This window comes from Mya arenaria, chromosome 2 (genome assembly GCF_026914265.1).
Source record: "Mya arenaria isolate MELC-2E11 chromosome 2, ASM2691426v1".
NCBI classification, from domain to species: domain Eukaryota; kingdom Metazoa; phylum Mollusca; class Bivalvia; order Myida; family Myidae; genus Mya; species Mya arenaria.
In genome coordinates, this window is record NC_069123.1 from 53,876,395 (window position 1) to 53,903,803 (window position 27,409).

The 27,409-nt window shown below is 36.8% G+C and overlaps 2 protein-coding genes across 3 annotated transcripts in view; one reads left to right on the plus strand and one right to left on the minus strand.

The window, feature by feature from the left end:
* LOC128207939 (filamin-A-like) overlaps positions 1-14,647 on the minus strand; it is a 70,648-nt gene extending 56,001 nt beyond the window's left edge. Inside the window, exon 1 of one of the 2 annotated variants that reach the window (XM_052911153.1) lies at positions 14,427-14,647. In XM_052911153.1, coding sequence (XP_052767113.1) covers positions 14,427-14,546 — 120 coding nt within the window. In that variant the 5' untranslated portion in view covers positions 14,547-14,647. Of the gene's footprint in view, positions 1-1,281; positions 1,612-14,426 lie in introns of those variants that run through there. The other variant, XM_052911163.1, reaches the window with a different exon arrangement.
* Positions 14,648-26,329: 11,682 nt separating this feature from the next.
* Positions 26,330-27,368, plus strand: LOC128215857 (uncharacterized). The gene is made up of 2 exons (XM_052922471.1): positions 26,330-27,252; positions 27,353-27,368. Exons 1-2 carry the CDS (start codon positions 26,330-26,332, stop codon positions 27,366-27,368), a joined length of 939 nt encoding a protein of 312 aa, XP_052778431.1.
* The last annotated feature ends 41 nt before the right edge of the window (positions 27,369-27,409 follow it).

Genomic DNA, 27,409 nt, shown 5'->3' on the forward strand with positions numbered 1-27,409 from the left:
GTACAACAAGAACGATTTAGTCGAAAATTGCTCTGTCAAATTGTGTTATCTCGATGTTCTGGTAATGTCGAACTTTTTCGAATGTGTAAGGTTGAGTAAGACATGTTTTGTATTTCGGTGATATCGAATGTTTGTTATATCGAAGTATTAACCAAGGTCTAATGACTTCGACGTAGCGAGTTATGACTGTACTGCATTTTCCACATTATATCGAGCAGGTGTGTTGCAAAAAGTGACCTTCATCCAATGGTATAAATTTGACATTCAAAGTTATGAATCTTATTTTCTTTTTCATGATCTAACGTGATTTTAATTAAATAAACCCATAAGCTCTGGAAAAATAGCCCTTAGTGTATTGCATTTCTTGATATATCATTTTATGATCAAAACATAAAACTTTCTTATTTCTGACATTGCTATATCCGCAATTGTTATATTCTTTTGAATACTTTGTGTATTTTTTTTATCTACTGCACCCTGACCTTGAAAAAAGAAGCAAAAATTTATGAAAATACAAACAAAAATTGGGGAGACAGTTGGCTGTGTCACGGACACTACAGCGTCACGGACACTACAACGTCACGGACACATAATCAAGGTTTTGCATCAGCATTGTGACTTTATCAGGAACCGAAATATCTCAATGTTCAAGCGCGATGAATATTTTAGAAGGTTCTTCAAACCCAGAAAAATTATTTCATTATGAAGTAGTTCATAGTGTAAAATATGGATTTAAAAATGATCACGGTCACTACAACTTTTTCTAACAAGATGGAAAATGTATCATCATATTAATTATGTATATGCTATCTTTATCTTTCTTGTGTATAGCATTTTAAACATAATCCTGATTTTTGATATTATATTTTCTCTTAAAGAGTTAATTTGTAAGTAAAATAGAAACTGAATAAGATCCTATGCCTCCATTTCTCTAAATCTCATATTTTCTGAACCACTCGAATGTCCATTTCTTGTCAATGGTAATTGATGGATCCATATGTTATTCTGTATGAACGACAAAACTGCAAACTTTCTTCGTAACAGATATCTGATATTTCGGTTTCAATTTTTCGCATAGATACAGGATACAGTACAATCGGTTCAAATAGATTGCGTCAACCCTAAATGGTTTGATTTCTTTATATAAAAACACCGAAGTTATTACATTTTGGATTTAAACATTTGTGATGTCAATTAAACTACGTTTCGGGGCACATTTTTAACACATTTTACTATAAAACACACTCTAATCTACATGAGTATTACATGCAAGCAAAATACCTGTGGATGCACGGGTCCATCGGACGGCTGTCTCATGAAGTTATGAGCCATTGCTTTTAATTTATTTATTTGATGAAAATCCAAGTAGAAAAATCACTTTCTTTAAATACAAGATGAAATTCAATGGTCCCTGAAACCTAAATATACTTTAACTCTCCTGGTATTGAGAGTGCTTTTTTGAAACTGTGTTCCGCGGTTACCATCAACAACGACCTTCCAGAATGTCAAGATCTTCAGTGGATTATGGGCTAGCTCGTAATTCTCACTACTGTTTGATATTGAGCACGCCAATTGTCATCTCAGCCTTGATACGAAAGCAATTATAACAGCCCGCGCTGGAAAGGAGGCCTCACAAAGGTGCAGGGCAAACGTGAGTTCGTTGTACCTTGATTGTGAGAATTAATGTTCTAACACGCATCTGTCTGCTGTGTTTGTTTCTTACAGCTTTTAGTTTACGTTTCTAGCCTTCTGGTTAATTTCTCCCAAAGGTACACATTCGAAATACAACATAATATAATTCGATTAGTTACTAAGTTTGTAAGTTTGCTGTAAAACCCTACACAAAAAATGCCGTTTAAAATTAAACAGTTATTTAATTTAATTTAAATGGTAGTTTATATTTATTTAAAAAAAAAGAAGGAAACTACTTTTTATTATACAGAGATACTCATTGCCAGGAAAAGTAGTTTTCCGTAATATTTTATCCCAGAAAGAACCCCGACTATCAAACATTTAACAGGTACACCATATGTCATAAATGCTAGCATCCGCATGGATATGAACAGGAATGAACTCGTTATGAACCTGTAAACATTTGTCTGCTGCGGCCATTATTTGCTGCCCGCCAACAACATGAAATGATTATGAGCATGTAACGTCATTAATACGTATTTAACATTCACACTGTTTTTCAGGAATGTTTATCTTTGGTGTTTCGTCAAGATTAGCAATTTATTGATATACACTAGCACGGAAAATTCACTGGCAAACTGTTTAAATTGATGTCCATGGCCAAGTTATTTTATTTACATTTACATTTTCAAACGAACAGGTAAACGATTGGATGAAATATTGGGCAATTCTATCCTGAAAGAGACCCTTCAGAAGCGCGAAGTATTTCACCAGTCTCTGTTTATTTGAAAGTAATGATTGAGCAACATTGGCAAGAAGGGAATCCTTGGTTAAGTGCTCTCGCGATCCTGTTCTTCCTGCCTTTTGAAAATGTCCGAGATAGAAACGCGATAGTTGTTTTATTCCATTGTGTACAACACATGTACATTAATATGTAGTAAACCTTTAGGTTGTTAGGGGGGAGGGGGGAATGCTCCGATATAACAATTCATATCGCGATTCTTTTCTCAAGACCGACTTAATTAAAATTTGAAAAATGGGAAACGAAAATGTCACAAACGAATGTTATTGATTTTCCTTTCGCGATGGCCCTTAAAGGCTTCCGTTGACATTGTACACTTGCACGGGCATTTAAATCGTACCGATTAGATTTCATTTTCCTCTAATACAAGGCACAGCAAAGTCGCTTCACAACCTTTTACACCACTGTTTGCCTTTTATGACGGGTGTAGATTGCGAGGACGAACAAATGAACCAGCAAACTCGAAAGAACGCATTTGCAGCTATGTCTTTCACAATGTAGGTTGACAATTCGTATCTACTGTTAACGCAATAGTATGATACTTACTAACAGTAAGAAGCTTTATACTTATATATCTGTCGATTATATGGGTAGTAACCAGTAATGTTGCCATATTTGAGAGGCCAACAGTATGTCACCCTGGTGATGCCCGAACCCACGACCTCAAGTTGGTGAGGGGAGGACATCCGAATACCCTCTAGTGTCATTGCCCCTACAACACGGTGGCAGGCCTGATTTCAGTTTTCATTACACTTTGGCCAGGTTGTTAATTGACCACAGAATTGACCACAACAAATACATGTTGTGATTTGTTTCTGTTTATACAATGAAAACTACAGGGACTACCCAGTGTTCAAACTATCACCACGACCAATGACAAGGTCAAAGCTCAACGTACATGAAACGAGGGGCACACACCGATAAAATAGGACTGACCAGCCACAAATAGTTCAGGCGTACTACATACGAATTAGCACAGACAAACCACGTACAACAAAGCACAGACATACCACGTACAACAAAGCACAGACATACCACGTACAACAAAGCACAGACAAACCACGTACAACAAAGCACAGACATACCACGTACAACAAAGCACAGACATACCACGTACAACAAAGCACAGACATACCACGTACAACAAAGCACAGACATACCACGTACAACAAAGCACAGACATACCACGTACAACAAAGCACAGACATACCACGTACAACAAAGCACAGACATATCAACATGTATCAAAATATATTTATTAGCATGCCGCATGCTTTATAATAACTACCTTATTGATAGTCTAGGAGCTGCTTTAAAACTGAAGATACACAGAAATTGCATAAAAGAAACCGCACTTAGCTTTGTTAAACCGGATATCGACTACAGATTGGAAATGGTAATGCAGATGATACGTGGAATTGGGCGTATAAAACGGATGTATTGCAAGTGAGGGTTAAAACGTTATAAGCATCGTAGGCAAAGCATTGCAGATAACAACATGTTCAATGAAATTGCTTTATTTTGTGTGGCCAAACGTAACTTGAGTGCCCAGGAAGACGCCCTTAATTAGTATGTCTTTACTCTGTACAGGAGAGATCCAGGCAACCAGAAAACGTTTGATGAAGAGGGCGTGCAAGGAACTAACAGGGAAACTTGAAAGAAACTAACATCAATTCATCATGAAAAAATCCTCCCCTTAGTGCTCGTACAAACGTTAAGCTTCCAAACACAGAGCAATGACGGCACGAGCTAGCCTGGGAAAGTGATTATCCGGGGCACAGTGGATGAAGACATTCCGCTAGTCAAATTCTAATGAAGCCAATTTCTTGCTCATTATTTACCTTGCATACTTGCATTTCTGTTGATAAGATCAGAATATCTAACTAAGTGCAGTTGATTTATATAAATTATTTGAAATATCATGTTAGAACAAGCACTGCGTGACCTTCCTATTATTATTTTTTATTTATTCATGAAACAACCTTCTGATATAGCTTTCAATGAAGGTCCTAAGGTGGAAAACCTTGCTTGATAGACGAACGAAGTAAATGTTTACAAATTCTCAAGTTCTTACAAAGGAATGCACTTATACAAGTGTATTTAATGGGATGTTTTAATGTGTTGCATCTTCCAGTTCCGAGTGCCACCAAACCAAGACAGCTGTAAGTTGGTCGTTAGGGGCGTTGAATGTGTTACAACTTCAACTGCTGCCAATAAACAGGCTTAGTCCAACCGGAACTGCTGCCAATAAACGTGCTCAATCAAACCTGTGCTGCTGCCAATTAACAGGCTCTATCAAACCAAGGCTGCTGCCAATGAATTGTCTTAATCAAACCGCGACTGCTGTCGATGAACTAACTTAATCAAACAAGGACTACTGTCAATGAACTAACTTAATCAAACCGGGACAGCTGTCAATGAACTAACTTAATCAAACCGGGACTGCTGTCAATGAACTAGCGCAATAAAACCGAGACTGCTGCCAACGAACTGGCGCTAACAAACCGAGACTGCTGTCAACGAACTGGCGCTAACAAACCGAGACTGCTGCCAATGAACTGGCGCTAACAAACCGAGACTGCTGCCAATGAACTGGCGCTAACAAACCGAGACTGCTGCAAACGATCTGGAGCAAACAAGCCGAGACTGCTGCCAATGAACTGACGTTAGTAATCCGAGACAGCTGCCAATGAACTGGCGCTAACGACCCGAGACTGCTGCCAATGAGTTGGCGCTAACAAACCGAGACTGCTGCAAACGATTAGGCGCAAACAAACAGAGACTGCTGCCAATGAACTGGCGCAAACAGACCGAGACTGCATTTACCCATTTCGAATGTAGTATGTGCTTCCGAATGACCTCCCTGCCATAATGTGTTAAGGTCGGGCTCAGTGTCCCTGCTAGCGTCACTTCACTAAATTCACATACCGTAATCATATAGGAAATATTCGTTGTGTTAATGAACGAACAATTTCTTTGGTTTATAATTAAAAGTCATTAATTTATGCACATAACGTATTAAAATTTCTACATGATATAAAGATGTATCCGCATAATATAATAAAATCTGTCATAATATAAGTACATAACCACAACATATAAAGATAAACTGACATAACTATGTTTGTACACCATGTAAAGCACTTGGTACATAATGTAATAAGAAACAAACACAATAATAAAGTTTTTGGACTACGAAAGACAGTGCCGGAGTTTACCCATCTAAGGCGGTAGACCCTACATTTATATCGCTTACCCTTCTAAGGCGGTAGACCCTACATTTATATCGCTAACCCTTCTAAGGCGGTAGTCACTTCATTTAATATATCGCTTACCCTTCTAAGGCTGTAGACCCTACATTTATATCGCTTACCCTTCTAAGGCGGTAGACCCTACATTTATATCGCTTACCCTTCTGAGGCGGTAGTCACTTCATTTATATCGCTTACCCTTCTAAGGCGGTAGACCCTACATTTATATCGCTTACCCTTCTAAGGCGGTATACCTTACATTTATATCGCTTACCATTCTAAGGCGGTAGACCCTACATTTATATCGCTTACCCTTCTAAGGCGGTATACCTTACATTTATATCGCTTACCCTTCTAAGGCGGTAGACCCTACATTTATATCGCTTACCGTTATAAGGCAGTAGTCACTTCATTTATATCGCTACCCCTACTAAGGTGAAATACTCTTTATTGTTATTGTTATCGCGAAACTTTCAAAGGCGGTAGACCCAACAAATATATCGCTTACACTTCTAAGGTGGGCGACACCTTATTTATATCACTACCTTTTCTAAGGCGGTAGACCCTACATTTATATCGCTACCTTTTTCTAAGGCGGTAGACCCTACATTTATATCGCTTACCCTTTGAAAGTCGTCGACACGTTATTTATATCGCTACCCCTTCTTAGGCAGTAGACCCTACAATTGTTTCGTTCACCATTCTAAGGCGGTAGATCATTCTTTTATTTCTCAGTCACTTCCAAGGCTGTAGACCCTACATTTATATCGCTACTCCTTCTAATGCAGTAAATCCTACATTTATTTCTCAAACCCTTCTAAGGCGGTCGACCCTATCTTTTTTCGCTGACCGGTCTAATGCGATAGACTCTACAGTTATATCTCTGACCCTTCAAATGCGGTTAACACTACATTTATTTATTAACGATAATTCAAAATGTATATGAGTTTCTAACAATGTGAGGCTCATTTGGTTGTCTATTTGGCTTCATGTTTCGATACTTGTGCCAAGGCAACAGTAAGTTGTTGGGTCGCTGGTTTCCATTAGATAAATATTGAGTGCAGGTAAAAAGGGTGACGCATACATGGCTTCATTTAGTTTTCTCGGTTTTTGCTATTAAAACATTGCTATTGGTTTCATTGTTGTTTATCATGTCTCAATTATACCAAGGTAAATGACATAGTCATAATAATACGGAATTTAAGGAATCCGAACCATTAATTAGCTAGCTCCATTAACAATGATATTAAATTCTACTGCATGGTGACCCCGTATAATGTTGGTATCAAGTGAAATGTAAAACCTTTTTGATCAAGGTACTTTATTCCTTAACTTGTTTCAGTGTGTATATTTGCTCTTTATTTCAACTGGAATCGGACGTAACAGGACCTTTTTGCAATGTATTTGTTGTATTATTCTAAGCATAGTTTTTGAATAATCTTCTTCTACACATACACCCATCAAAATTTTACCAAAATGGGGCCATATGTGTATGGAATACCTTCAGTGAATCATCTTCAGTCGGGCAAACACAAAAGTGCTCACTTATGATAAATACTGCGCTACGGAACTAGCAAGCGCTTAATCTAAGTGATTTCTCAAGTTGGCATTCATGCAACATTAGATGTAATTAAACTACGGAATAAAGCACAGAAGCCATTATCATATTATCAAACAAAAAACTGGGTAAACCAAGCACAGAAGCCAAATTCCTACAATAGCCTACGTTTAAAAGGCACAAAGATATAATGACTTATTAACCTATAATACAATACAATACTATAACAAACAGGTGGAATCAAAGACACGTGAGGGGGCTCAACCCCACACTAGGCATTCATAACCATCCTTTATCTTTTCACAGTATGTGCCTTGTACTTATAAATAAAAACTTATTTTGCCGAGTTCGGGGGTCATTCAAAAAGTTTTACTGTATGGTAAATAGCCCAGTACATATACACGGAAACGCTTTGATCTAACTCTACACAATATACAACCAGTACACAGAAACATTTAACTGGCTCGGAAGAAACATTGAAAAGGTCATGATGGTACTAATATTGGTTTGTTAAAACTGTAGCTTATTGCATATGCGAATGATATTTGTATTTGTTTCTGAAACATAAAAGAGATTATTAGATGGTTTAGATATACTGGAAAAATATTGTGATACTAGTAGATGGAAGCTAAATGTAAACGCCAGCAAAGTTAAAATAATGATAGTTTTGAAATTTAAAAAGAGTGGGTAATGTCATCTTCACTTATAATAATGATCACATTGACATTGTTAATAAATTTAATTATCTGGGAACTGTGTTCACAGGAGGTGGATGTTTTGATACTGCCTTTGAAAGTATATCAAGCGATATTTCAAGATGAAGTATTTATATTGTTAAATATCAACACATCTCAGTAAGTCAATAGATTAGAGCTATTTTCGATAAACTTTTTGACCCAGCCTTCGTGTAGCTCCTTCACAGCAACAATACACTTAAGTCTTAAACATATGTTTTTGAAGTCCATACTTCATTGACCACCTTTAAACATTTTACTTTTTATTTTTTTCGACAATTCAATCAAGCTGCATATATGTATCAGACAACTAATCATATATTAAAGTGTTTGGATTGAGTTGACACTGCAATAAAGTTTCTTAATTTATGGTTTAGGTTCCAATTTAATGATTAATTTGTCAATGAAGATTAATTTCTTAATTTAGTGACTTGAGTCTTTACATCATAAAACAGTCCAAATATAGACCAGTGTATAAATATAGAGCCGTGTATAAATATAGACCAGTGTATAAATATAGAGCCGTGTATAAATATAGAGCCGTGTATAAATATGGACCAGGGTATAAATATAGAGCCGTGTATAAATATGGACCAGTGTATAGATATAGAGCCGTGTATAAATATAGACCAGTGTATAAATATAGAGCCGTGTATAAATATAGAGCCGTGTATAAATATGGACCAGTGTATAAATATAGAGCCGTGTATAAATATAGACCAGTGTATAAATATAGAGCCGTGTATAAATATAGAGCCGTGTATAAATATGGACCAGGGTATAAATATAGAGCCGTGTATAAATATGGACCAGTGTATAGATATAGAGCCGTGTATAAATATGGACCAGTGTATATGAGGTATACTTCTTTAAAATTAAATAACTTTTTCCTATTTGTGTTTTGTAGGTAAAGGCTTCACTAAAACGTTCCAACGATATGAGTAGAAGTTGGAGATGCTATATTATAACGTTTTGAATAACCCGAACGCAGCCATGTTCAAAGGGAAATAACAAAGTCGTAAAAAGCCGTCTAACGTGTTTACCAGTTGCTGTTCAATATATTTGGTAAAGGCAAAGATTTTACTCGCATCCAATTTTCCAAGAACCACCTAAAATACCAGTACAACTATGGTATCGTGTACCGGTACATTGTAAGAATTTCTGCAGAAAAGGGTTTTTAAACTAGACACAAAATTATTATCAGGAACCTGTTCTTCTGCTTTGAATACAGCGAGGTCTTATCATATTGAACGCAGTATATAAATACGTATAAATCTGTATTCCATAACAATTGAAAGCGATATAAGAAACACTTTGAAAATGCTGATTCGTATTATGATAACAGGCACTCGGAAACATGGAGTGACGAGCCGGAATGTTTATTGTAGGCGAGTATAACTGGGCAGGTGAGCCGCGGGCCTTGTCTACATCCGAGGCAATCAACATCAGAGCTTGCATCTAAGAACTTCTGTGCAGTTAATGTCACTTTGAGCAGTGCTATCAGACCATACAATCAAATCGGTTGGGTCCTTGGGTTCACATCCACTAGTGCATACATGTATATGTACCTGTACGTTAAAGGCTCAAACAGTAGCAATAACAAAGTTTACAATTAAGAAATCATGACAGTATGACATTTAAGAAAGGCTTAGAGGACAAGTTTGCTAATGACGACAATGGTGAACTCTAACTATACACGTATATAACTGTGACAATGATCACTGCAATATGTACAATAGAGAGAAACTTGCACAACTAGAACCTTCACAGGATGTGATAAAGGCACCGAATGAAAACCTATTTGAAAATGAGTAGGGTGAGGGGGTGCCATTTGAAGGTTTGTTTTTTTCCAGTCGGGATAGTATTGCCGAAAAGCCCATTTAGTAAAATATTGCGCTTTTACTATACACATTTCCCAGGTGATGAGTCATTATGTATCGAATTACATGTATATACAAAGTCATCGTCGGCAACCACGGTACATTTTTCATTACACTTCATAATCGTATCGTCGGATACCCCCGATACACTACTACGTATGTGTACAGTATCATTATGAAGTGTGACGGAAAATGTACCGTGGGTATACCGTAACTATGTATCGGGGTTATCCGACGATGATATAGAGGATATTTGTTTATTTCAGTGAAAGATCGTATTTTATTTCACGAGTGTCATAGAAAAACATATTTTCACGAGTGGCGAAGCCACGAGTGAAAATGTAGTTTTTTTTTATGATCACGAGTGAAATTAAATACGATCTTACACTGAAATAAACAAATTTTCTGTTTCTTTTATGCTTATTTTCGGAGTTTTATTTGTTTTTTTTTAAATTTATTTCTGAATTACCCCCTTTTTGAATAGGGTGGGCTTTACGCCGCTACCCGTGGGGCGCCCCTCATGCATAGTTATAGCTGTCAACTTTTCTACTTTCGGTTTGCTGAGAAATAGTTCTCTGCTATTCATTCTTATAGCTTAATATTCGCTCGTTTTTTATTGCAAAGCTTTTATGAATAGTAAACAATGAAGTATTATTAGTGCACATATGTTCCCCAAAAAATAATGAAAACACTTTTTATTTTAAGATGTGCATGAATACAAAACCAAATTACTACGCCACTATTTAAAGAATGAAAATTTGGAAGGTCAAATGTGTTAGCAAAACAAATGTGGTTACTCATTGGATTTTAACCATTCTTCTTAGTTTAAGACTGCATGTACGCGTGTTTTTATAGTAAGTTAATATTCAGTCATCTTACTGTCAGAGACCAGTCTGTTTCGATTTAAAATGTTTGTTTTCCAGATAAAGAGTAAATGCCACGCTAGTTTGTTGACACATTTTGAGGTGTGGGTGGGGTAAAAAATATCGGATCCATCTGTAAATTGTGCGAATTCTCCAGGAATAACATTTTACTTACTACAACGGTTAACAGTTCAAAATACATTTGAACGATGATATAAAATTTTATTTATGTTCGAACAGTTGTTTTTGTCTGTAATTTGTTTGGTATGAAAGCAAATGTTCGAACATTCAGCTTCAAAGATCAGTAAAATGTTTGATAAACGGTATAACCGGTAATAAATGGTAAGTTGTTAATTTCCAATTATATATTTATTTAAATTTATAAAATATTTCTTTCTTTTTTTAACATAATTTACTAAAGTCCAATGTTCTGTTTTGATCAAGGCAAGTACATGTAACAACAAAGGAATTTAAAAGTAGTTCTGAAAGTTGATATTTTCACTCCTTATTTTGCACTGAAAATATCAAATTGATATTTTCACTGTTGTTATTTCACTGTTAAAACCTCATATTTCATCGTAAAGCATGAAAGAAACTATGTTATCACTTACAATAACCTAACCATGTTTGAAAATTACGGTAACCAATGGGAGTTCATTAACGTATGGTTCTCGCGTCAAAGCTATAGTCACTATCGATTTTTTTAAAACGTAATTAACATCAATAGAGATAAGATTGGGTATATTGATCACAAAACGGTTCCGAATAGAACAGAACAGAACATATTTTATTTCAGGTAATCTTAACAATGTTTTGTGTTAAATTTATTTATCAATATTTCAACATGCCAAATACACAATGCATAGAGAGACCGATCTTAAGACCGAAAGCAAGTGTGGACACTTCGGTAAATAACCAGGTCGTGTTTGAGTATTATTTTTTTAATGATCAGGCCTACATTATATTTTAGCCACTTAGTATCGATTAACCATAATGAAAAAAACACACTATCTACATCAGGTAATTTTAGCATTTTACGTAATATATGATGTTCATGGCGTTGGAACGGTCAATAGTTATCTTATGTCTACTTCACTGTATATTAGTACATACTATTTACCGTGCGGCCTTACTCAAGTACATGCTATATTCCGTGCGGCCTTACTCAAGTACATGCTATTTACCGTGCGGTCTTACTCAAGAACATGCTTTTTACCATGCGGCCTTACTAAAGTACATGCTATATTCCGTGCGGCCTTACTCAAGTACATGCTATTTACCGTGCGGCCTTTCTCGAGTACATGCCATTTACCGTGCGGCCTTACTAAAGTACATGCTATATTCCGTGCGGCCTTACTCAAGTACATGCTATTTACCGTGCGGCCTTTCTCGAGTTCATGCTATTTACCGAGCGGGTTTCTCAAGTACATGCTATTTATCGTGCGGTCTTACTCAAGTAAATGTTATTTACCGTGCGGCCTTAATCAAGTATATATCATTTACCGTGCGGCCTTTCTCAAGTACATGCTATATACCGTGCGGTCTTACTCAAATACATGTTATTTACCGTGCGGCCTTAATCAAGTACATACCATTTACCGTGCGGCCTTTCTCAAATACATGCTATTTACCGTGCGGTCTTAGTCAAGTAAATGTTATTTATCGTGCGGCCTTAATCAAGTACATACCATTTACCGTGCGGCCTTTCTCAAGTACATGTCAATCACCGTGCGGCCGTACTCAAGTACATGCTATGTTCCATGTGGCCTTGTTCAGGTAAATGGTATTCATCGTGCGGCCTTACTCAAGTTCATGCTGTTTACCGTGCGGCCTTACTTAAGTAGATGCAATTTACCGTTCGTCTATTAGAATAAATGGGACGCTTAGTTTGTCATAACGTATCTATTGTATTTTAGTCTCTTATTACAAAATGGAAGTAAACAAGTACCTATATAATTAAAGAATATATGCTTTAAGTTTGTGTACCTGGACATGTTAAATGAGTATACTGTATCAAATCATGAGGAGTGTCAGATTATTTTTATCACATGCTGATAATGAATATTTAACCGGAAACAAGGTCAGGGTGAGTACTCACGTCAACGTGGTTCTCACATGGGTCAGCACGGGTCACAAGCGATGTAAACAAACAAGTAAGTGACATTAATTTCTGATTAATATATTTGACAGTAAGGTAATGCAAACATTGCACAGCCTATATAAGACCATGCTGTTTTCTGTTTTTACACGCGTGAAATATTTAAGATTTGCTTGAATCTTAATGATGCAATTCTATGCCAAAATTTCAGCGTTGCATCATCCTACAAAATTCCTTCAAGCTGAAATTTTATTGTAGATTGATATTGAAAACTGCGTTTGTGTTAAATATATTTGCAACAATGCCACAAAATAACGCCTCGATTATTTTTTTCAAACAATAATTTCAAGAAATACAGTTATTCAAGATAATAAACATCTTTGTTGAGACAGGTATGCGATGAGTTATCGGAAATAAAAACATGCGCTTCAATCCTCAACTATTCCAAACAAAAACATAATCATATGTTGATTCTCTCTTAAATCAAAATTTGTTCATAAGCAGGGGCATAAAATGAATACATATTTTTAATCACTAGTACCTTTACCGCCACTCAATACCAAAGTTGTGGTAAGTTCCCGATATGAATTTGTTGAAAAAGTACTTGGTTTTTTTTTTGGTTAACCGTTGTTATAATGAAACTTTGTGATATTCGCCGTTTACACCCCCTCGTTTCTTTTAACGAATTATTTAGCAACAGGTTACTTATCAGAACAAAACGTGACCTCAAAATATGTTGATATTGTTTTGAAGAGCGTATTACTTATACATATTACATATATCTTGTCATAATATGAGATGAAAACAACAACAACAGCCACAACAACAACAATAACAACAACAACAACAACAACAAACGAAAACAATAACAACAACAAAAGCAACAACAACAACGAAAACAATAACAAAAACAACAGCAGCAGCAGCAGCAGCAGCGGCAACAACAATTACAACAACAAGAAAAAAACAACAACAACAATAACAACAACAGCAACAACAACAACAATGAAAACAATAACAACAACAACAGCAGCAGCAGCCGCAGCGGCAACAACAATTACAACAACAACAACAAGAAAAAAACACAACAACAATAATAACAACAACAACAACAACAACAACAACAACAACAACAACAACAACAACAACAACAACAACAACAACAACAACAACAACAACAACAACAACAACAAAATTACAACAATAACAACAACTGAAACAAAACCCATAAATCAAATGAAAAAATAATTAATAAACTGATTAATTAATATCGCTTAAATACATTGATAATCAAAATAAAAATGCATGTGTTTTGTATGAAAATGAGCTTGTTACAAGTATTTACCCGTTCATGATAGTTTATGGAATGATGAATTAGTACTCAACTGAAACTGATTTGAAAGGCCTTTAAAATCACTTTCAAATACCGGATAGCAATGATTGACGTCACTGTGTCGTACATGCTTAAGACCCAATTTTATAGTGATGCATCCTGGCACAGTTCTGCCATTTGCATGTAAGGAAACTTAGCGATGTGGACAGGGAAAAGATTGCCTAACCAAGGACATGAACAGAACAGCCACCACTGGACACCGACCATGCTCTTACCTTAATTTCGTACTTGTGAAGCTTCATAGAGTCCTCCGGTGTCCATTTCGGGTACTCCCGCTCCCTCAGATATGCCGGATATACGTATTTCTCAATCTCAAAATTCCTTTCCGGTTGCATCGTGTAGTCACCTGTAGCTGTGTCAAATAAGTGGAAGTTCTCTCACCTGGACACTTCCTATTCGCCTAAACGCCTGTCAAAGATGGAGCCAAACGGTTTGACTAGAGGCACTTAGGGGAGATAATTCAAATACGAACAGCAGAGTAAAATGGTTGAAGAAGACAAGAACATTGAACAGTTCTGATGTATTACTGATTTGGCATTAATCTGTTGCAGCACGTGGAGATTAATAAATCACGGTTTATGTTGTAAAGCTGCCATACAGAGGGGGTTTGAGCCAAGTTAATTCTTACCGACGTGCGCGCGCATTCTTGTCACATCAATTATCCAAACGCTCTCCTACAGGTAAATGCACTGGACAAATAGTCCCTTTATCAAGATCTTATTAACGACTGTGTTTCATGGCTAATGCATATGTAACTTTAAATTATATGTATACGCTCTACAGTCATTGTCTGAAATAAATGAGGTATATATTGTACACTTGATTTTGGATTGTGATGCCCAACTGGCAAGCGCAGAACTGGCAGATCGCATCTTCAGTATTCACTTGCAAAACAGACATGCGTTCCCGTATTTTATCAGGCCAGGAAATACTTTCCTTCTGCACCCACGCACCGTTTCAGTTCAATGTTTTAATGATTAAAGATACGCGATTAAGGTATGGTGTTTTATACGTTCACAGTAAAAAAAAATCACGTATAAAGAATATTATAATACTGAATGTGGGACAAAACTCCCCACAGACTGAACACCTCCTGCTCATTTTCGTATAGATGGACCAAACTCCCCTCATCATTTTTATCAGACGGACAAAACTCTAAGATAACTATTAATGGTTACTCTTTTGTATGTAAGATAATAACCGATATATTCCTGTGTACACAATTTTCATTTTTAATTGAGACATGCATAACAATTTAAAACATTACTGTACACCAATTTGGTGTATGTTTCATTTTCTAAATAACTTAAACAGCGGGGGTATTTTGGTCAACGTGTACATTGTCCAATGTATTAAAAAGCGAAGGCGTGTTTTTCCACTTTGTAATAACCTTTTGTTCTTGTGAAAACGAAAATGTTTTTGTCCACCTTTAAATTACATAATTGCGAGGCTTTCTGACGGGGGTGTGTTTTGTTCGCCCCCTGGAATGTAAGCTGCCTCAGCTCATCAATATTGTATATATATATATTATATGTTATAAATAAAAAACGTTTCTAAGAGGAATTTCCCGCACAGAAGCTAATTTTTACGATGCTGTAAGAAAGCATCGCCGAAACCTTAGAATGGGCCAGTCGAGCTTACTCAGGGTTGTTATGTCTTGAACGCATCATGATTAGGCCGGTTCCAATTTGTTTCTTTGCTAATAATTTTTAGGGAAAATGTAAAACATTTAAAGTAGTGACAGCTGGTTCACTTTGTCTGGAATTAAATTATTTAAGTCAAGAATGGTTGCCAAGTTCAGAAGAATGCTTGGAACTCACTATATCGTGCTAGATCTTGCTCGTAAATTACAATTAATTAGTAAAACCATTAATGATGCGCTGAACTGACATCACAATCGTCAAACAAACTCAAACAAAACAAATCTCTTTCAGGATTGTTCATGAAATTTCTGGAAAGTGATTTCTGAATTTTGGTTCACCAAGAAACATATTCTAAAAAAGCTTTTCAACATGCTTATTTGGGGGTCATGTCAAAAAGACATAAAATAGAAAAAAAATCGATTTGTTTTAAATTGTATTTGTTATGAAAAAATAGAATTGCGAAATTGCTCTTTAATTGAACATGTATTTTAACAGGGTTAATGTAATATGTTTATTAGAATGTTAAAGGTCATGACAAGTCAGAATTCAAAAGCGAAACTTTGCGAACACGACCAAAAGTCTTTGAATATCACACCCTAACACATATAAACAAAAATAAAGAACCGGGAAATGGAAAAAATGGTATTATTAGAGGAGGTCATTACCTTTGACCTAATGGCTTCCCATTATATTATATTGTCTAATTAAAGTTTAATGAAAACGTTTACTAACCGGTCGTACTTGAACGCAAAATAACTGGAAGGCATTTACCCGTTGTAAATAAGGAGCCGTGTAAAGACCTTTAAATACCTGTTTCAAAAATTAATATGGACTCATCTGGTATAACCGGTATGCTTTCCACCTAAGAAGTTTCCATATATGGCTACCTAGCAGAAGACAGACGGGCAAATATTTCTGTATGCGTCGGGTACCTGTCTACCGATCACCGATCATTTACACCGACCGACAGACATATGCAACCTATATCATGTTTAGGCACATCGTGCTTGCCAATGTGATTCAAACATGTAGGTAACACCACAGGCGGCAGTTGCGTTGACATGACTAACATGGCAACACCCCCTCCTTAAAAAAAATCAAATTATTTTCAAGAATATTTCGAATTAGAATTATATTAGTATTTTGGGGAATTTTTTTCTTGGAATTTTTGGTTGATATTATGGGTTTTGTGATAGATGATCATGTTCCAAATAATTTTGGTCCTGAACATTAAAAATTTGTTTTTGACTGATTTTTAAGGTGTGTGTGGTCGTAGATTGTGTCATGTCAATGCAACTGCCGCCTGTGGATTATGCCACAGAGGGTAAACGCCTTGCAAAAGCAAGAACATTAGCAAGTACGTGCTCATGCCTGAAATACGTCTTTGATTGTGTCCGAGTTACTAACTATTTTCAACCACAAGTAGAGAAAATTAAAAATGATAAAGGCGTTCATCTATTAGGCCTTTCAGTGTGCACATGTAAATTAGTAATAGTGGTGCATGCAAGTAAACGTTTGCTGAAACGTGCGAAATTAACATTATAATATAACCCACATTTGCAACGCCTTTTTCTCCACTTGGCACAATCCCCTGGGTCGGCCTTGGCAAGTGTCAAATGATGATGCCTCTGAAAGAAGATGTGCCAAAGCCGAATGCCAGGTACTAAAATTAAAAGGTTCCATACGGCATACGTTTCACGGGTATGAATATGCGTGGGTGGTTAAAGCTGCAATCTCACAGATTGAACGTTTTGACTTTTTCCCCTCAGAATCAGCTAATTTGGCATCAATGTCAATATAAGATAACTTACAATAGATCATATCTCAACTGTTTGTAAAACCGCCGAAAATTTATTTTTTCTTAAAGCGTTAGCCTTACGCTTTTAGGAATAAAACATCAATTTCCGAACGTAAATATGGAAACCGCGATCTGCTATTTTGTCAGCAGTCTTATATCACTGTTTTCGAGACATTTATGCAAAAATTGGCACATTCCAAGACAAAAAATAATATAAAAAAATTGTCACAACGATCAATCTGTGAGAGTGCAGCTTTAAATGCATGGGTAGTTACTATATGAAAATAAGAGCGTATCTTTGTCTCAGATTACATATACCGATAACCGATGACATTTGTAAGAACACTTTGATATCAATCGAAGAAAACTTTCTGACCGGGCTCTGATGCAGATGGCGAATTGTCCAACCACTTTCCGTTAGACTTGACCCGCCTTCAACTAGTATGCGTTCATATCAAACTACATAACATCCAAACGTTCGTTATGTTCAAAACTACGGGTTGTGTTTTAATTAAATGTTAGTCATTTAAAGCTGCACTCTCACAGATATGCCATTTTTAAAACTGTTTTTATTTTTTGTCTTGGAAAGAGAAATTTTGGGTAAACATCTCTTAAAATACAAAAATCAGCGATCTAATTTTTTGTCAGCAGTCTTATCTAACTGGTTTCCATGAATTTTCGCAAAAAAATGGCTCGTTCCAAGACAAAAAATAAAAAAAAGTTGTCAAAACGTTCAATCTGTGAGAAGGGCAGCTTTAACATAGGATTAAGTATTTTGTGAAAAATGGAGGTTTGATCCCAAGAAATCGTATTCTCATTTCATCATACAATTTTTGCGAAGATTCAAGGAAACCAGTTATACAATACTGCTGTCAAAAAATTGGATCGCATTTTTTTATATTCAAGTTCAAAAATTAATGTTTTATGCATTTTCTTAAACCGTTAATAACGGTTAAAGCCATAAAACATTAATTTTCGAACGGAAATATACAAATCTGCGATCTGATCTTTTGTCACCAATATTTTATCAATGCTTTGCAGATATTTACGCAAAAATTTTCTCTTTCCAACACAAAAACTAAAAAAGTTGTAAAAATGGTATATCTGTGAGAGTGCAGCTTTCAAAGGTAGAATGATTCCTGGCTCAACTCAGCAGGCTAATGGAATATGAGGCAAATATCTCTTTACTTCTTTTTTGCACTACAAAGCACTGATAATTGTGCTATGTAAAAGGTGAATATGAATTTATGCTTGATATTCGTAATATCAAACAGATAATAGATCTGTAGGTAAACTATTTTTAGATTTTTTAAACATGCCTTTGTTTTGATAGACTTATAATGTTTAGATCTTTTTACATTCTGATGTTGGTGTTTCTGGTTGTCTCTTTTTTTACTTTTTCCAAAGATAGCTGGTTGTTTTTAGTTTCAGAAAATGTCCTTTAGACATAGAAATAAGGATTGATAGACCAGTCTCGCTTAAACCGTTAGAACAATTGAAAGCCTTCTATATCGTCTCCTATAATTCGTTAGAACACCCAGAAGGCCTCCTATACCGTCTCATATTATTCGTAAAACACTCAGAAGGATTTCTATACCGTCTCATATAATTCGTTAGAACACCCACAAGGCCTTCTACATCCTCTCATACCATTCGTTATAACACCCAGAAGGCCTTCTATACCGTCTCATATCATTCATTAACACCCAGAAGGCCTTCCATACCGTCTCATATAATTCGTTAGAACCCCCGTAAGGCCTTCTATATCGTCTCATATCATTCATTAACACCCAGAAGGCCTTCTATACCGTCTCATATCATTCGTTAGAACACCCACAAGGCCTTCTACATCCTTTCATATCATTCGTTATAACACCCAGAAGGCCTTCTATACCGTCTCATATCATTCATTAACACCCAGAAGGCCTTTTTTACCGTCTCATATAATTCGTTAGAACACCCGTAAGGCCTTCTATACCGTCTCATATCATTCATTAAGACCCAGAAGGCCTTCTATACCGTCTCATTTTATTCGTTAGAACACCCAGAAGGCCTTCTACATCGTCTCATATCATTCGTTATAACACCCAGAAGGCCTTCTATACCGTCTCATATAATTCGTTATAACACCCAGAAGGCCTTCTATACCGTCTTATAGCTTTCGTTAGAACACTTTGATACCTTCTTTACCGTCTCATATAATTCGTTAGAACACCCAGAAGGCCTTCCATACCGTCTCATATAATTCGTTAGAACACCCAAAAGGCCTTCTTTACCGTCTCATATAATTCGTTAGAACACCAAGAAGGCCTTCTACATGTCTCATATAATTCGTTATAACACACAGAAGGCCTTCTATACCGACTTATTTCTTTCGTTAGAACACTTTGAATGCCTTCTATACCGTCTTATATCATTCGTTAGAACACTCAGAAGGCCTTTTATACCGTCTCATATCATTAGTCAGAACACCAAGAATGCCTTCTATACCGTCTCATGTCATTCGTTAGAACACTTAGAATGCCTTCTATACCGTCGCATCTTTCGTTAGAACACTTTGAATGCCTTCTATACCGTCTCATATCATTCGTTAGAACACTCTGAAGGCCTTCTATACCGTTTCATATCATTCGTTAGAACACTCAAGAAGGCCTTCTTTACCGTCTCATATCATTCGTTAGAACACTCAAAAGGCCTTCTATACCGTCTCATATAACTCGTTAGAACACCGACAGGGCTTTCTTTACCGTCTCATATCATTCGTTAGAACACCCAGAAGGCCTTCTATACCGTCTCATATAATTCGTTAAAACACCCACAAGGCCTTCTATACCGTCTCATATTATTCGTTATAACACCCAGAAGGCCTTCTATACAGTCCCATATCATTCGTTAGAACACTTTGAATGCCTTTTATACCGTCTCATATCATTCGTTAGAACACTCAGAAGGCCTTCTATACCATCCCATATCATTCGTAAGAACACTCAGAAGGCCTTCTATACCGTCTCATATAATTCGTTAGAACACCCAGAAGGCCTTCTACATCGTCTCATATAATTCGTTAGAATACACAGAAGGCCTTCTATACCGTCTCATATAATTCGTTATAACACCCACAAGGCCTTCTATACCGTCTCATATTATTCATTAACACCCAGAAGGCCTTTTTTACCGTCTCATATCATTCGTCTCATATTATTCTTTAGAACACCCAGAATGCCTTCTATACTGTCTCATATCATTCGTTAGAACACTCAGAAGGCCTTCTATACCGTCTCATATCATTTGTTAGAACACTTAGAATTCCTACTATACCGTCTCACATCAATCGTAGGAACACTTAGAAGGCCTTCTATGCCGTCTGATATAATTCGTTAGCACACCCAGAAGGCCTTCTATACCGGCTCATATATTTCGTTAGAACACCCAGAATGCCTTCTATACCGTCTCATATCATTCGTTAGAACACTCAGAATGCCTTCTATACCGTCTCATATCATTCGTTAGAACACCCAGAAGGCATTATATACAGTTTCATATCATTTGTTAGAACACTTAGAATTCCTACTATACCGTCTCACATCAATCGTAGGAACACTTAGAAGGCATTTTATGCCGTCTCATATACTAGTAATTCGTTAGAACACCCAGAAGGCCTTCTATATCGTCTCATATCATTCGTTAGAACACTCAGAAGGCATTCTATACCGTCTCATTTTATTCGTTAGAACACTTTTGATGCCTTCTATACCATCTCATATCATTCGTTAGAACACTTTGAAAGCCTTCTATACCGTCTCATATTATTCGTAAGAACACTTAGATGGCCTTCTATACCGTCTCATATAGTTCATTAAACCACCCAGGAGGCCTTCTACATCGTCTCATATCATTCGATATAACACCCAGAAGGCCTTATACTAGTATACCGTTTCATATATTCGTCTCATATCATTCGTTAGAACACCCAGAAGGCCTTCTATACCGTCTCATATCATTCGTTAGAACACTCAGAAGGCCTACTATACCGTCTCATATTATTCGTAAGAACACCCAAAAGGCCTTCTATACCGTATCATATATTGCGTTAAAGCACTTAGAAGGCCTTCTATACCGTCTCATATCATTTGTTAGAACACTTAGAATGCCTTCTATACCGTCTCATATCATTCGTTAGGACACTCAGAAGGCCTTCTATACCGTCTCATATCATTCGTTAGAACACTCAGAAGGCCTTCTATACCGTCTCATATCATTCGTTAGAACACCCAGAAGGCCTTCTATACCGTCTCATATCATTTGTTAGAACACTCAGAAGGCCTTATATACCGTCTCATATCATTCGTTAGAACACTCAGAAGGCCTTCTATACCGTCTCTTATAATTCGTTAGAACACTCAGAAGGCCTTCTATACCGTCTCATATCATTCGTTAGAACACCCAGAATACCTTCTATACCGTCTCACATCAATCGTTAGAACACTTAGAAGGCCTTCTATACCCTCTGATATCATTCGATAGAACATCCAGAAGGCCTTCTATATTTCGTCTCATATAGTTCACAAGAACACTTAGAATGCCTTCTAAACCGTCTCATATCATTCGTTAGAACATCCAGAAGGCCTTCTATATTTCGTCTCATATAGTTCAGAAGAACACTTAGAATGCCTTCTAAACCGTCTCATATCATTCGTTAGAACACTTAGAATGCCTTCTATACCGTCTCACATCAATCGTTAAAGCACTTAGAAGGCCTTCTATACCGTCTCATATAAGTCGTTAAAACGCTTAGGATGCATTCTATACCGTCTCATATCATTCGTTAGAACACTCAGAAGGCCTTCTATACCGTCTCATATCATTCGTTAGAACACCCAGAAGGCATTCTATACCGTCTCATACCATTCGTTAGAACACTCAGAAGGCCTTCTTTACCGTCTCATATCATTCGTTAGAACACTCAGAAGGCCTTTTCTGATACATAAAGAAATCTGACAAACCAACAGGCGCGTAGCTGCCTATACGCGAGTACGCGACTGAATCCACATGAATCTGACCAAAATGATCAGCCAAAATTGCAGTATGCGTACTTTACTTCATGATCTAAAGCTGTCCATTTTCCAGTTCTAAATAAATCACCTCAGAACGCCAAGAATGCACCAAATTTCACCATGGTTTTCAAAATGTTCCGGGGGGGAGGGGCTGCCCCCAACCCCACCTACCAACCTAGCACAATTATGAACCTCATGAATACAGGGCTAGCTACGCCCCTGACCAAGATCGTCTGAACATGATTTAACATGTGGATTCCATGGACCACAATCCAAACCACATAATGAGTAATTATAACTCGCGGCAGTATTGTTCAATATTCAACAAATGTTATCATCTTTAGCAGCAATTACTTTATTGTTTATTCCAATAGAACAACATTCTAGCCTTAACATGTTATATAATTGGTTGTATAGCCTAGTGACCATAAACCATACCATTTGGTGCAGAGATTTTCATTTTAAAGCTGCACTCTCACAGATTGAACGTTTTGACAACTTTTTTATTTGTCAGTGTCTAGGAACGAGCCAATATCTGAGAACATCCATGGAAACCAGTTATATAAGACTGCTGACAAAAAAATAGATCGCAGATATAATTAAGATCAAAAAATTGATGTTTAATGCATTTTTCTTAAACCGTTTAATAATAACGGTTTAAGCAATAAAACATTAATTTTCGAACGGAAATATGAAAAACTGCGATCTGATTTTTTGTCAGCAATCTTATATCATTGGTTTGAAGATATTTACGCAAAAATTTGCTCTTTCCAAGACAAACATTTAAAAGGTTGTAAAAATGATATATCTGTGAGAGTGCAGCTTTAAGTATAAATTTACAGTATTTAACGGTCTCTGTTATAGAGTATTTTCCCTTTTGGTATCATACCGGACATGTTTACTTCCCCTAGTTATCTAATTCCATTTGCAAACAATCAATACTTGGATGTATTCGTTGTGTTAAATTACCTGTTAAATAAATGTAGTACGCCCAGCACATTTGGTGAGGAAATTTAACATACTTTAAATGTATACAATTTTAATAGAAATAAATAATGGGCATGTTCATATAATAATCGTCTCGTACACTCGTATAGATAACATTGATTGGAGGATAAGTGAGCCGGATTTACTCATTAATTTAGCCTGTTTATGACGTTAATGATTCACTTTGAAACAAACTTAAATCATATGCATTAACATTGACAAAACATGCAGTATGATTGAGTCTCAACTATGTGTAAACATGTTACAGGTTCGGGGGATTTGTGACTGAATCAAAGTGGATAAACCATCAAAGTCAGTGTGTATGCACTTCTTGTTCTGATTTAAGTGTAAGGGTATGTAAACTACAATATCAGGTTTTCCCAAGCCTTATACCGCTAACATATCTTCAAACCACTGTGGAATACATTTTGCCGATAGTTCAGAACTTGTTAAAGTAAACAACCTGATAAACGACATACATGCTAACTTTTAAAGTGAAATATCAGATGATCTGCTCATATATGATATTTCAATATAAACAAGCACAGCTGAAACATTCATCTCAGATCTTGTTAGAAATACAGCCTATATCTAAATATTTCGTTTATGAGAGCTGTTATCTATGTTCAATATACAACACCAAGTTTCCATATTGCAAAATATCAATGTGTTGATTTAATAGAAATACAAACAATAAACACCTGCATTTACTTACATTTAAACGTGTATAAAACCTATTAAGCCATTCATTTGATTTGAGTCTTGAATGAAAGGTACCCTGTACTTTTCAGCGCTAAATTTTATTTGTGATGTTCATTTTTTTATTTTATTTATTTTAGTATTTAAAATGGAAGAGATTCATCGGGAAACGCTGCGGTTGAACTGGCTGTATTTGAACGAAAACCTGACAATGAACGAGATTCTGGACTATCTGGTAGAACAAATGGTTCTCGCTGATGATATGTATGAGGAGATTAAAGCTGAGAGAACTAACAAGGAGAAAATAGCCAAATTTTTATTTATTCTTCAAAGGAGGGGACCGGACGCTTTCGGCAAATTCATGGAAGGACTTAGAAACTCTCAACAAAGTTTTATTGCGGACAAACTTGAAAACACGTGTGCTTCTTTGCGTGGTCAATGACTATGATCCTCATTGTGACAATATCAAAGTTTGCATTGTTCTTGTTGGACGAGTCAAATTGTTTTACATGTTAGGAGTGAAGTTATAGAATCTACGGGCAGGTCTTCATTATCAATTGTATAATATGTCATTGTGTTTTTACTTTATACGACTTTCTAGCACACCGGATAGGCATTTCCAGTGAATTTAGCCGTGCTGGAAAATCCCATCTGGCATCCCCCATGCCAGAGGAGTCACGCGCTGTGACGTAATAATTTCAATTTCTTTTATAATACACTTTATGTAATCATAATTATGATATTTAAATAGATGAGTTCCATTAACATTAACTTTACAAAAATAAACTTTAAATAACAAAACAAAATAACCTTTAAAAGACGTGATGTCGAAAGAACTTATTGACGTATGCAGTGAATACAAATTACTGCGCGTCATGACGTCAGTAAACATCATCGCACGCGCTTTTTGGTGATACGTACAAAAATGCGCTTTTTTATGTATTTTCTTCACAAAAAATGTAATTCAATGTATGCTAGAAAAAATATATGTCGTGTGTCCGTTCCGGATAGAAAAATCCGACCCTCGGGCACGCTGCGTAGCCTCGGCAAGCCTCGTTACCTGGCAACGCAGGTGCCCTCGGGTCGGATTTTTCTATCCAGAACGGGAACACATGACAGATCATATTATTATTCGTATAGAAAGTCACGATGATAATCGTATTCAACTGTGTAAGGTGTATCATGTTTCAAGTTTAACCACTCGTGTCGTCTTATCTGTCGTCGCATTGTTCTCTTCTCTCAAGTTCATCCAAATTCCCCAATGTGTCTGTCGTCATTGTCGGCGTTGAGACTGAAGTGGTTCGAGTTTTTACACAATTTTCATTGTTAAATGTTTTACTGCCTTTTCGCAATTTGCCTTTTATACTCGTTATGCTTGCAAGAAAGATGTCATATCGATTGTAAGAGGTAAACAATAAAATTTAAATCATATTGATATGTCGTTTCATTGTGATGTTTGTGATTTCATCATCGAGTTTGAGAATGTGTACCTACATATCGCAGATAAAACTGAACATTGATACTCAAACCACATTTAGTTTAAACTTTATTTCTTTTTCAACGATTGTGAAGACTGTTATAGTAACTTAAACTAAATCACTCTCGTTGGCACGATGTTGCACGAGAGTGTGGTTTTGTGGCGCGGGGAACCCCAAAAAACCCCCACTTGTCCGGCTTGGTGACCACCAACCTAACTCACCAGCGCCCAGGCAGGGAATCGAGCCCAGATCACCTTGGTGAGAAGCGAGCGCGCTAACCACTCGTTACTCTATATGTCGAGAACGTCCCAAAATAACGTTTGACCGTTTCTTAAAAAATGACGCGGGTAATTGTCATGAATCCTTTGACGTCACGTCATTTTTTTTTACTTCCGTTAATTTCAAAAGATGTGAGAAAATAAAATTCCAGCAATTAATAATTCATAACAGAACTTTCTAATGCCCAGGGTAGTTCAGGTAAGCTCGACCAGCAACCTCAACGTAAATACACGGGACCGGGAACAGGCTGAAGATTTTACCGACGCCGACGATGGTTTTAATAAAAACCACAACCAACAGGAACATTGCAGTTTGAGTTTTGATGCGTTGCCCCAATATCTGCAGTTTCCTATAGACTACGCGGCGTACAATGTGGTCTATTGTCCGTCAGACAACGACCCGTACTGTTTACACTGTGAGGTTGGTGGTGAGGTAGTCAAATACAAGAAAGACGCCAGGATATGGCTCCACAAAAGCAGTGATAATAACAGAATACATGCTAGTAAAAATACGAACACTCCGGAAACAAGAAAAGCAACTGCAAATGAAGATGATTCTAACTATGATGATATTAAGCGACGTCTAGGGAAAATTCAACACTATTTTCAAAACGTTTGTGCCTCAAATGTTGGTTACACTCACGGCCCTTATAGAACAGCCGTCGGTATTGACAGCGACATTTCTTCTCTCGGTGACTCGGACGCCGACCTGACATATTCGGAGGAGTCCAGTCCGTCTCATTCCATTACAAACACCAATATTCACACGACAAAGTTGGATTCCCGTGTTACATTCGCAGACATTAACGAGCATGCCAATATTACCCAGAATGAGAGTTTATCCAACACGTCGATGATCTTGGAGACTGATATCGCTGATCCCTCCGAAATACAAGTCGATGTCTCAGATTCGCACATGTGCACGGAGAACGCTAGCGGAAACAACAGCCGGAGCGGACTGACTTCCTGTGAGGTGGCAAGGCGGCTAGCGCCGGCCATCGATATGGAACACGAGTCGCTATCGGACGGCCTTCTGGACAGCGCCGTGAACAGCTTCATCACCGACCACACCGTCGGAGCGTTCCGCCGCCGCCGACAACGAAGGTATGAAAAAATGCAAATATCGATTTACAATTTGTTTTTTAAAGTCGAATGCATGCCATATAATGAGCTAATGTGAAATTTTATACTTTAATACTTTAAGTAATGACTCGAGGTAACTTATATGAAACAAATCATTTCCATCCATAGGGGTACAGGG

Coding starts and splice junctions, on each gene's coding strand:
- LOC128215857 (XM_052922471.1), top strand. CDS start 26,330: ATGCCCAGGGTAGTTCAGGTAAGCTCGACCAGCAACCTCAACGTAAAT.